Raw genomic sequence first — 11,809 nt, forward strand, 5'->3', positions numbered from 1 at the left:
TCCCTGATCATGATTATTTTAAGTATTAGCATTATCTTCAGTAGATATGATATTATCTTCAGTATCAATAATCACTGATCATTATTATCTTCAGTATCAGTAATAATCTCTTGTGCAGATATGATCAGAGATCATGATTATCTTCAGTATCAGTGATCCCTGATCATGATAGTAATCCCTGATCATGTTTATCTTTAGTATCAGTATTATCTTCAATAGATTTGATAATATCTTCAACAGACTACAGATATTTACATTAGACGATCAATGACACCTGCCTAGCTAAGCTAAGTAACCAAGCCCTAAGAGATGCACGTACACAAACTGTTCGAGATCATATATAAAGGGAAAGCTAAATAAAAGGAATTAAGAGACAATCTTGATGGAGTAGAGGATGAGACATGGTTAATTAATTAAGGATATTGTGTCTGTCTGTGCAAGTTGATCACATGATGATGCCTTAATTTGCATGGTCAGAAACAGCATCAAATCAATCAGAAACCATATTCGATTCTACATTTTCTTTTATATAGAGCAATCAATGCAGGTTTTCGTGTGTGTGTGTATGCCCCCACAAATGCATTCTTGATGAATCCTTGCATGTCTCAGCATCACCCATGATTTACAACGATAAATTATGGTCCCCTACCACCATGGTCCTAGCTATATATATGGCTGGCTGGCTAATTTATTTGTCAGTGATCTACTTTTCACACCAGTTGTCCACTTCGTCTTTTTACGTTAAAATATATCCCTATTTCCTTGTGGGAACTGGGGATTATACAAGGAATATATTGACCTAATTTCACCTGAAAGAGACTCATGATGATATTGGATCCTTGAACTAATTAAAGATACACAATACTCTATATATAGCTTCTCCTTAGAGAGACAAATTCATGCATACATGAAGCCCTGATGAATATCTCTACTCTCTGCACGATACTGTTAAATTAATTAAAGTGGGGTGTTTAGGATGGCTGAAAAAGAAGGAAAAAAAAAAGAAAAAGGATTGCCATCCACCTTAATCGCAAGTTTCTTCAAGATTTTGTCATAATACTAATATTTTCAAGGGTGAGATCAGGCATGCAAACAGACAGCAAGACTACCAACAAGGCTTTTTCTCATTCCAGGAGTGAAAAACTGTAAATCATTTAATTTCATCTTTAATTATGCTAGCTGCTTCCAGTATGTATTCTTGTATATCATATCACTGTCTACAACGTTAGTCACTACAGGAACATCTGGGTGGTCGTAATGTCACAATCGGAGCGCTTTCTTTCTCTTTAAAATTGTTTGGCAACTTTCTCTCTTCTTTATCAATATTCAAGGATTGAAGTGTAAAAAAAAAATAAAGTTTTAAAATAACAGGGATCCAACTGAAACTTTAGATGGAAAATTGAAGTCTTTTATTGACAATATCCAAATAGGGTCTATTTTGTTTGCTTTTGTTAAATTTGATCTTCCATCTTTGAGTTTTTCTCTCTTTAGCTAGCAACGAAGTTTAATTTTACAAAATCAATCTTTATTTATTGATATAATATTCATCGGTAATTTGTACACGTAAGAAAATACAAATGGAAAGAAATCTCAAAATATACAATCATGCTAATGTTACTTGAGAGGAAGAAATTGTAAATAAAAAAAATCATTATTCATATAATTAAACAATATAGTGAACAATTGAACTAGGTTAGGAAGAACATTGCTGAACACATTGTTTCTTCTCCCCAGTTCTTTGACCTTACCTTGACCTTTTGCCATTAAAAAACACACTCACACACACACATGTTTCTGCTAGGTAACAATCACTAGACTCAAAACAAACCCAAAGGGGGGCCCGCTCTTACTCTGAGGCCAACATGAACTTGCAAACAGCACATATATATATTATAATGGGCTGGGCCGCTGCAGGTATCCTCAATCAACATCAACATACACGAAACGAGACTAAGCCCAAACGAGTCACAAAGATTAGCCCATAAAGGGCCTTTTGCTCACTTGACCGATAGCATCCATAGTCCATCCTGGAATAGCGATCCTGATACGGCACTGCCTAGCGAAGGTCGTCGATGTTCCATTAACTGACTGAAATGTTGGAATGAACGGCCAGGATCATTCTCGTCCACTCAACAGAACAGACAGATGCCCGTAGCCAACTAAGTTAGGTTGAAATTGACACAGTATATAAGGGCTGGAAGGCAAGGGGTAGGTAAGGGTTCGCAACTGCTTCGGCAGACAGCCGCCTTGAAGTTGATGTTGGATGGGAGGAAATGGAGAGGGAGTAGGGTTTTCGGAAGGTTACTGGATGGGTGAGTGGGGAAGATAACTAAGCTCTGTTTGTTATTTTCCCAACTCCACCCATCCCATAGGTTTCCGATCATTCCTCCCTCTCCTCATCACCTCACCTCTGCTCCTCTCTCTTTACAAGTATGCTTGGTTTGCTTACTTCACCTGCTTCTACTAGATCTATCTCTCTATTTGCATCTGAGTTTATCATAGATGAATCTTGTGTGTAGGGTTCTGGATCTAGTTTTTCTCATCTGCTTGTAAATAGTCCTGGATCTTCCTGACTGCTTTTCATCCACTATCTAACTCTTTTAAGTGATTTCTATGCAAATGAAATCTCTCTGTCTTCAAAGTGCTGCATGTTCTTGTTCATGAAACATTACACAGACAGTGAGTTTAGTTCTGAATTTCAGAAGAAAAATTATAGATCCAATTGCTAATACAGACTGAGTTGAGTCCTTTGAATTCATACATCATAATACCATTGAATCAAAGGAAAATCTAAATTGATGAAACCTGCTGCTACCCGCCCCCTCTCTCTTTTAAGAGGATCCACCATTGATGAAACCTTGTCCAAACTTCCTTATCTATGCACCAAGAGACTGCTTGAAGCCCAACTAAGCTTTTAAATGGCCATTGTAACAAAAAAAAAAAGTACTAAATTCATGATATGGTGTTCAGGACTAAACATAGAAGAAGTTGATGGTTTCTACTAGCCATCATAGGTTGATGGATGAGGCCTGCAAAAACAGATTTGTTCTGACAAATCTTAACCCCAGGATTAAACAGCTCTCTGGAAAGAAAAACTTTGACCCCCTGCATTATTGTAATATTTGCAGAACTGCGATAACACTCCTATACACATCAGCTCTCATACCATGCGCACCTTTTTCATGGAATTTAAGTAATCATGCCCCCTTTCAACATGCATGCCTTGCTTGTAAATAACGCAAATAAACAAATGTAATGTGATAAGGTTTCACTCTCTCCCAGCATTTCCTCAAATAGTACAATGGGTCGACTCGCATGACCATGTTGCTGGCAAGCTGCAATAATGGCTGTCCAACTAACTACATTTCGATTCTCGATCTCTCGAAATAGTGACCATGTCATCGGGTTTGGTTAATGTGACCGCATTTAGAGTGCAAATTAAGGAGGTTGATGAAGAACTGGAGTGGAAGTGAAGTTGTTGACCAAGATTTGGTTGTGTATTTGTTTAAAGATTCTGCTTTTTTTGTTTTGTTTTGTTTGGTGTTTAGGATGTGGATAGGGGTAGAGTATGGTGGTGGTAAGATTTGTAATGAAATCTGAAGTGGGTGCTAAATTTGCATGGGATTCAGGAGGTAAGTAGACTTTCATAATATTGCACAAAAGTAGTTCAAGTAACCTATACTATGTTTTCAGGAATTAAGACAGGATGTATACATCTTTTCATAGTAAGGGAACCTTGCTCCGCTGGATCTGACGGGTCAACCCAATTCAGAGCTTGCACGAGCTAGGTCTGTTGTTGAAACATGTATTTTTTTTAAAACAACATTTTTACTATTGAATTGTCTCGACCTACCCACAACCTGAGTTTTAGAGCAAGTCACGCGTCTATTTTATGTTATCTTGTCTTGTTTGATGAAGATTTAGAGGTTGGGATGATTGCCTTTTGCTACAAATTACTGTGATATTTCAGGTTCGCCAACAGCAGCCCGTCTTGATCTAGCTTGTTGGGGGGATGCTAATTGAAGACTATTTTTATGGAGTGGAGTGAAAATCCGAATTAGATGCATGTCTCCTATTCGATTATTATCCACACAAAAACATCTCTCCCTCGATTGCAAAATAATGTTTGGGGTCATGAAGCTCATGTCTATGGGTTTAATGACACCTTTTAGGCCCTTAACTAGTAGTGTTGGAAGTCTCCATTTATCAAATCTTATGATTTAACTATTAAGAAATGTTTTAAACTCTGAAGAGTTGTTAATTTTATCAGCAAAGATACGGGCAGCATTTATCAAGAACATGATATTTTCAAAGATAAAAGTGGCCAGTTCGATAGTATACATGTCTCAATGTGCCGCACTTCCAATTGTTCACGGACAAAAGAATTGTCAGTGAACCTTTCTCTATGCAAATTTAAGCCATGCTTTGATTATCAGCATGCAGACACCATCCTGTATCACAGTTAAGCAGTTCCTCCCGCGGTCCCGTACAAGATGTGGTTCCCATCATGAGCATGAAGACGACGAATAAAGGTTAAAGGTAGATGATTGACAAAGGTAGCCAGCCCATTGTTGCTAGCGTATTCAGGTGGGGGAGATGGATGCCCTTTCAAGACAGCCATCGGTTTCAAGCAGCCAACTGTATGTTTGATTTAAGATAAGATCACAAAGGGATAAGATTAATCAGATACTTCATCACTGTATGTATGGCTTGTTGTGGTGTGGTTACCGGGGGACCAATCATATTCCTCTTAATAAAGAGAAGAAGATCGATAAAACAAATTAAGTGCATAGGAGATGATCTTCTTAGTAAAGCATTGGGGATTAGATTCATGGCCACGTCAATTTAGAATATTAATGATGTTTTAAATAAAAAAAGGAAAAAAGGGGTGTCGGCTCCCCCTTGGGATCTTAAGGCCTAAGCATTGGCACATGGTGTACTCGCCTCCCCCTTCTTTTCTATCTCTAAAAATATCTTGAAGTCTGACCTGTGAACCAGTTGTTCGTTGATGATATTTTCATGCCTCACAACTTTTTTTTTATATTCGTAGGTAATTTTATAAACGGTTTAGAAATACGGTGCAAACCACATTCTTAAAAAATTTAATTTTTTTTAATTAAAATTTAATATAATTTGTACGTTTTAGATTGTTTTGATGTGCTAATATCAAAAATAATTTTAAGAAAATAAAAAAATATTATTAACATGTATTTCAGTACGAAAAGTTATTTGAAAAGTAACTAAATATATTCGTAGATTATCTAAAATCTAGATTATCTGAGATGATCCATGTAGTTGCGTTTCAAGGGAGGGGTTCTTTCCCTCTTAAATAAGGACTTGCTGATTCTTTTTAGCTAGATTGATTGATACTAATAATTGGTGATCTTGAATTCTTCATCACTAAGATATAATAGCAAAAGATCTTCTTTGTTATTTGATTATTTTTCAAAATAGAGGAGTGATGCTGTGTTTATACTCTATTGTCATTTTCTTTGTAAGAAACAAGAAGATGATGATGATGATGATGATGCATGAGGTTAAATAGATGTCGGTTGATGCATGACAGCCCCACAGAGGCAAGGGGGTGAATTAACTTGGGATTGTCGACATGAAAGCTTGCAATTAAATTGATTCTTCCAAGTCAGTAGAAGCAAAATTGATAATGTTGGCCTGCAATGGACAAATATAGCGCCTTCATAAATAAGATTTTGAGTGATTGTTTTTTATTTGTTAAAATCTATAATTGATATAAACAAATTAAAATGATTAAAAAAATAATTTAATATAATTTCTTTTTAAAATAAAAAAAAACAAATTAAAATTCAGTTCCAAACAAAAATAATAATTCGTCAGGGGGGACCAAGATAGCCGCCACCCGTGGGCCTGCGACTGCTCTATGTAGGCAGTAACGTCCGTCTTGATGACAATTACGTACATTCATTTCGGTTTCTGTCCCCGTCGCGCACGGTTTCCAGCCTCCATCGCCGCTGTTGCTCCTCCTCGACGACATGTCAACCTAGGAGCGGCCCTCTGAATTTACTCTCTTAGATAAAATAATAATAATAATAATTAAAAAGATCTCTCCACACAACTCAACTTCTTGGCCCGGGAGGAAAGCAAGATAACATGGCTTATCTGTAAGCCGTACAAATACGATTCTTACAACCCAAAAGCGTGGCATCTTCTAATCTTAAGCTTTCTGATTTAATCTTTCCACGAAAACAAATCATAATTAATTCATCAAACTTAACAGCAAATCATTAATAATTATGATAATTATGAATTGTACCTCAAACTTAACAACAAGAGGTCTTAATAAATTTAAATCATTTTTTGTATTAAAAGATAGATTTGTGAAATTTTATATATAAAATTAAAATCAATCTCAATTTAATTATATATAAATCAATCCAAAAATATCGGTGAAGCAAAAAACAAGATATCATAGTCATGTTACAAATGTTAGATTATGCTTGTTTGGCTACTGTTAAACTTCTTTTTTAAGGAATAAGAGATAAATATTCAAATATAAAATAAATCTGTTTTTTGTTGTTTTTATTTTTACTTTATCTATTAATTCTTTTGCCTCGACGTCGTACATGAAAAAAGAAGTGGATATCTAGACGTAATTAGGAGTACGCGTGTAGACGACGTGGAAGTTATTGTAGGGGGAGTGGCTTTGGTTCTCTATATATATATAACCAGCAACAACAGCCCTTGAGAGAATTACTACGCCAACAGAGAAGGAAGCAGCTGATCCTGAAGAGCAATTCGCTAGCCTGTTAAAGTTAATTAATTAGCAGTTAGTTAGTTAATTAATTAGTCAAGAAGATGTCAAGTACTAACTTCATAGACATCTTGCTGGCCATCATCTTGCCTCCTCTCGGTGTATTCCTCAAGTTTGGTTGCGGGGTAAGCAATTAGCAGCACTGATCATCTGTTTCTCGATCGATTCCTAGCTAGCTAGTACGTATAGAACTTGCAAGTGTCTGTATATCTCAATCCTTTGTTCTTGTAAATATGTCAGGCGGAGTTTTGGATCTGCTTGCTGCTTACCATTTTAGGGTACATCCCTGGAATCATTTATGCCGTCTATATCATTACCAAGTGATCGATATCACCCTCTTCTTCATGATCTCTTGTTGTAAGCTCTCTCATCCGCCTCCTTAATTAGTTTCTCTCCCTTCTATTTCCACTGTCTATATAAGTTTGAAGCTGTGTTCTTGAAATTTAGTAAAAAAACACTGATACTGCGCTCTGATATTGAAAGGTGCTCTTTCTTTTTTATGAGAAAATTAAATATGTTTTAATTTAGAAGAAGATTTATATATATAATATTAATAAATAGTGGAGGATCACAACAGATGATTGATTTATGTGTTTATTGAAGTTGCATGTGTATATATATTTAATTCATGGGGCCGGTCCCTTCAATTTTTTAACATATTTGTTGTTGTCTTTAAAAAAACAGGTGGAGAGACGCAGTACCGTTTGATCCAATAAAAAAGTTCCTGGTCGTCTGATTCAATGAAGAGCTCCTGATTTTGTATGGAGTTGGATGATTATACACACTCCCTTTTCATAATTGTTTTTTCTTTTTAATGTATTAATTGATATTTTGTAAAGGAGGTTAGCAGCCCTTATTGCTGAGTGCCTTATCATGCGTGCATGGTCTGGTTAATAAGCAAGTCTCTTTCGTTCTTAATCTCCCTGTCTTAATTTGTTGTGAACATCCGAATTTGTTTTAATTAGTTAATGGAACTGTCTGCCTAATTGTTTGTGGATGCAATCATTGACTATTTGGTGACTGTTCCTCTGATTTTCCTTCAATTAGTGCTGCTGGTTACATATACATGAAACAGCTTAATTAATCATTATGATATGATTACGTACGTTCATGAGTGTTATAATGCGGCGAGGTTAAAATCATATTTTATCCTAAACACTTAAACTCTTATAAAACATTGATTAGAAAAAATTAACTATAATTTATATGTTTTCTTAATTAGAAACTTGTATTCCCGAAACCTAATTAACCATAAATACAGTCTCCTATCCGATAAAACGCACGTAGTGGCAGCTGGCTAGAACAAAAAAGAAAGGACAAAACAAGGAAGGAAGATGCATCATCTTGAATCTCATCCCAAGAAACCACCTTTGCTGCAGCTCGTGCTTACTTGCAAGAAGACGATTGCTCGCTCTTGACAGAGACCAATTAATTTGTCTTATCCATGAAGCCATCCCCTCCCAAGCCAGCTCAGGCTGCCCCACCACAACCCAACTACGTACGGTTACATTTAGCCATGATCGATGAGCTCATCACAGAAGTGTTAATTTCTCATCTAGAAGGTCGAGGCTCTTGCCATTTGTTAGTTCAACCAGGGAATTGTGGTTGTCAAAACTTGAGACGGAAATTATTAACTTGGCTGATCATGAAATCAAAGGAAAATTAAGGTAGTCCCAAATACAGGAATGGGAAATCTTACAACATTATTCTATTTTTTTTTTGTCCCTTGTAAACGTTGAATATATCCAAGAATCGCACACTACTGACAAATTAACAGCATGTCGGTCTTCCCGGCTTCACTATCATTGAATAGTACTGAAATAGACACATGCATGACGGAACCCTCAGGTTAATCCATCTCTTGATTTCACACCGACACCAACAAAATATTGCCTTAAGATATATATGGTCTCCGAATTCTTAATTCTTACAAGAAATCTTTAGCCAGCCTTGTTACAAAAGATCGTTGCTTTTTGCCAGGTATATATTTTATAGAAATATTAGAATAAACGATACACAAACATAGACAGCTACTCTCTAGATTGATATTTTATGGGAGCATCTTTTTCCGCCAAAGATTGACATTCTCTTATGGTTACAAGACATTGAAACCAAACCTTTGTTAATAATATTGTCGGCAACTCATTGTTAATCCTAAAAAGTTTGATTTTTGAACTTTAAACTGAGCGCCTACAGTTATTCATAACATTTAAGTGTTAAAAGTTAATGTTTTATAGCTTAACTGATACAAAGTATTTTCCCTTCTTATAAGAAATCTTGGTTTCAATTTTCTTAACAAAATAAAATAAAATAAAGACAAGAACAGAACATTAACACGGGACAACCTTGCCGACAGGAAGCCATGAAAAATAATTAGGAATATAATTCATTTATCAATTCATAGCCCTCCCCCCCAGTACCCTTTGTCTTACTCGTCTTTCAACAATTCAGTATGTCCTTTTCCTTCCAAGTAATTTAAATTATTAAAGCTGGAAAATTTAATCTCAATGAATTCCTCCTTTTCAAAACATGTCTACGCGACCTTATGTTCTTTCAGTAATAAAAAACAACAACAATGATGTCGAGTCTATCTAACATTCAACGTCCATTTTGAACAGCTAATTATGACAATTTAAAATCTAACAAGGCCCCTGCACTTCTTCTTATATTGGTCAAATCAATCCCTCTAGATGGTGCGAAGAAAATAAAATATATGTCCAAAGACAATAGGGCCGCCCACCCGAGGCTGCTCGCGAAGACAAGAAGAGAGGGAGAGAAAAGAGGGAAGGAGGAGAAGAAATGGGTAGCCCAACCGAACCCTCTCTAAGCCTAGCACGATTGAGCTCTTTCCTTCCTAGCTAGACCAATAAAACCATCTTCGACCTTGGTTTAGCCGACTCTTATCCTAAACCAAACCAAAGGTGGAGAGAAGAGAAGGAAAAGGGGAGAAAAGGTCAATCCAATCTTAGCCCAACTAAACCCTGTACCTAGCCTTCAATGACCACCTTTTCTTGCCAATAAACCATCTCAGGCCAAGACTATACTAATATTGACTTCTATGCTAACAGCACTCCTAACCTATAATGGCCAATATTTTTTTATTTCATAAACATAAAAATGCATGAAAACACCTAGATAAGACGTATAAAAAGCCAAAAAGAATCTTCAAGGACAAGGATATGAAAATAAAAATAAAAAAACCAAACTGAACTTGTATATGACCATAAAAACACAAGAATACAAATAAAACACAATAAAAAAAACCATGTATTTGCTTCTTCAATTCCAGGGACTCCTTATTGGTTGCATTATTAAAAATAGTAATAATAGCTTTCACTGGCTGTATCATTGGATCAATTATTTCCAATAGAAAAACGTCCTGAAAAGATCAAAGATCAAAGCAATGCTCTAAAATCATAATTTCTAGAGAACACTTACTTTACAGCCATTAGTCATGTGATTTGCTTCAAGGCAAGGTACGAGAAAAAAACATAAAACCCAACCCAAGTATAAAGAAAACCAAGCCACAAGGATAAAGAGATCGTGAAATCACCATAACCTAATAGATGATTTATGAATTGTCAAGGAACCAACTCAACCCAATAGTTTAAGCTGTTAGGTGAGGTTTCAGGATATGATTTATATTATTCTCTAACACACCCCCTCAAGTGAAAGCCATTTGGACTTGAAACTTGCACAGGCCCACATTACCTTGTGTTTAATTTTTTTTATCAAATAAATGGAGATGGTGAGATTCGAACTCGTGACCGCTTGGTCATCAATGCTCTGATACCATGTCAAAGAACCATCTCAACCCAATAGCTTAAGCTGTTAGGTGAGGTTTCAGGATATGATTTATATTATTCTCTAACATGAATCAATTTGGAGTCAAATTTAACTATAATTTTCACTCCAAAAAAGTCTTTTCTCACCAATAACTATCTCTTTTAAATTGTCTAAGACCAACTTTTTCTCCAATGACTATTCCTAAGCTGACGATACACCAATTCTTTTAGCTTGTCCACCCTTTTCATCAATGGCTATCTCTAAACCTAACTTTGCACCACCTCTCATGGCTTAACCACCTTTTTACCAATGACTTACTCTCCAACACCAACCCTAATCCCTCAATGACAAGCGTGACATATCATTAAATACCACATGTCATTAGGTAAAAAGCTCAAACAAACTCATTTGATTTAATTACTCTCTTGTTCCATATATAACATTGTTCTCATTACCACACATCCTTTCTTCACATACATATTTTATCTCTTCTACATTTACTAACTTAAGTACCGAAGGGTCTTCTATTTTGTCAAAAAACTTATTTTGCAGGTTAGTCATCAGCCTATCATACAACTATGAAAATCTAGATCCAATTTTAAAGACTTCATCACCTCTATATATTTTAAATTAAATAAAAATTAACCCTTAATTTACTTTTAGATGAAGGTGATTTTAACCCATCATCCTATGGAAAATGATTCTCCAATTACCTATAATTAGTAGTAGCCAGAGGAGTTGATTTGAACCAATTTAAACTAAATTTAGTCCACTTGGACTGAAAGTCTTTTTATATAATTATTTATTTTCTTTCTTCCTTTACAATTTATTTTTTTCACTTTATTTTCATATAAAAGTCCTGCTTTTTGTCCCATTAATAAGCATATTATTGTGTTTGTCTTAAATTGTAGATCCAAGTAAGAAAAGAAATACACATGTAATGTAATTAATCCATGTATAAAAACCTAAAATTATCATATTTTAGGTTTAAAGCTTATTTGTAAGTGCTTCAATTCTCTACACTTAGATGGTTAGAGAAAGGAGAGAAAAAAGTGAGTTTTTGATTAATTTTGAATTTTAGATTAAATCAATTTTGTGTAATACTTTGTAATCTTCTATTTTCTCATAGTGAATTTCTTTTATCATCTTGCGAGTGGAGTAAGCCTAAGTTGTCGAATTAAATAAATTCCTTGTGCGCTCTTGTGTGATTAATTGAATTTATTCTTTTATATTTCT

The 11,809-nt window shown here is 35.3% G+C and overlaps 1 protein-coding gene and 1 long non-coding RNA gene across 3 annotated transcripts; both read left to right on the top strand.

Annotated features, from left to right (window-relative positions):
- The first annotated feature begins 1,992 nt into the window (after positions 1–1,992).
- LOC112323802 (uncharacterized) lies at positions 1,993–3,876 on the top strand. Of its 2 annotated transcripts, none has more exons than XR_002977263.2 (2): positions 1,993–2,430; positions 3,283–3,876. It is a non-coding gene; the product is annotated as an uncharacterized LOC112323802 (long non-coding RNA). The 2 variants fall into 2 exon arrangements; XR_008057028.1 differs by having other exon boundaries at positions 2,971–3,679.
- A 2,827-nt stretch (positions 3,877–6,703) lies between these two features.
- On the top strand, positions 6,704–7,789 carry LOC7465207 (hydrophobic protein RCI2A). The gene is made up of 3 exons (XM_006375647.3): positions 6,704–6,912; positions 7,028–7,144; positions 7,472–7,789. The coding sequence occupies exons 1-2, from the start codon at positions 6,832–6,834 to the stop codon at positions 7,109–7,111; spliced, it is 165 nt and encodes a 54-aa protein (XP_006375709.1). The 5' UTR covers positions 6,704–6,831; the 3' UTR covers positions 7,112–7,144; positions 7,472–7,789.
- Positions 7,790–11,809: the final 4,020 nt, after the last annotated feature.

The sequence above is a fragment of the Populus trichocarpa genome, chromosome 13 (assembly GCF_000002775.5).
Source record: "Populus trichocarpa isolate Nisqually-1 chromosome 13, P.trichocarpa_v4.1, whole genome shotgun sequence".
Classification (NCBI taxonomy): Eukaryota; Viridiplantae; Streptophyta; class Magnoliopsida; order Malpighiales; family Salicaceae; genus Populus; species Populus trichocarpa.

Bases quoted from the DNA above. Each gene is read 5' to 3' on its own strand.
- LOC7465207 (XM_006375647.3), top strand. From the start codon at position 6,832: ATGTCAAGTACTAACTTCATAGACATCTTGCTGGCCATCATCTTGCCT. The intron at 6,913-7,027 runs GTAAGCAATTAG...TAAATATGTCAG, and splicing joins TCCTCAAGTTTGGTTGCGGG to GCGGAGTTTTGGATCTGCTT.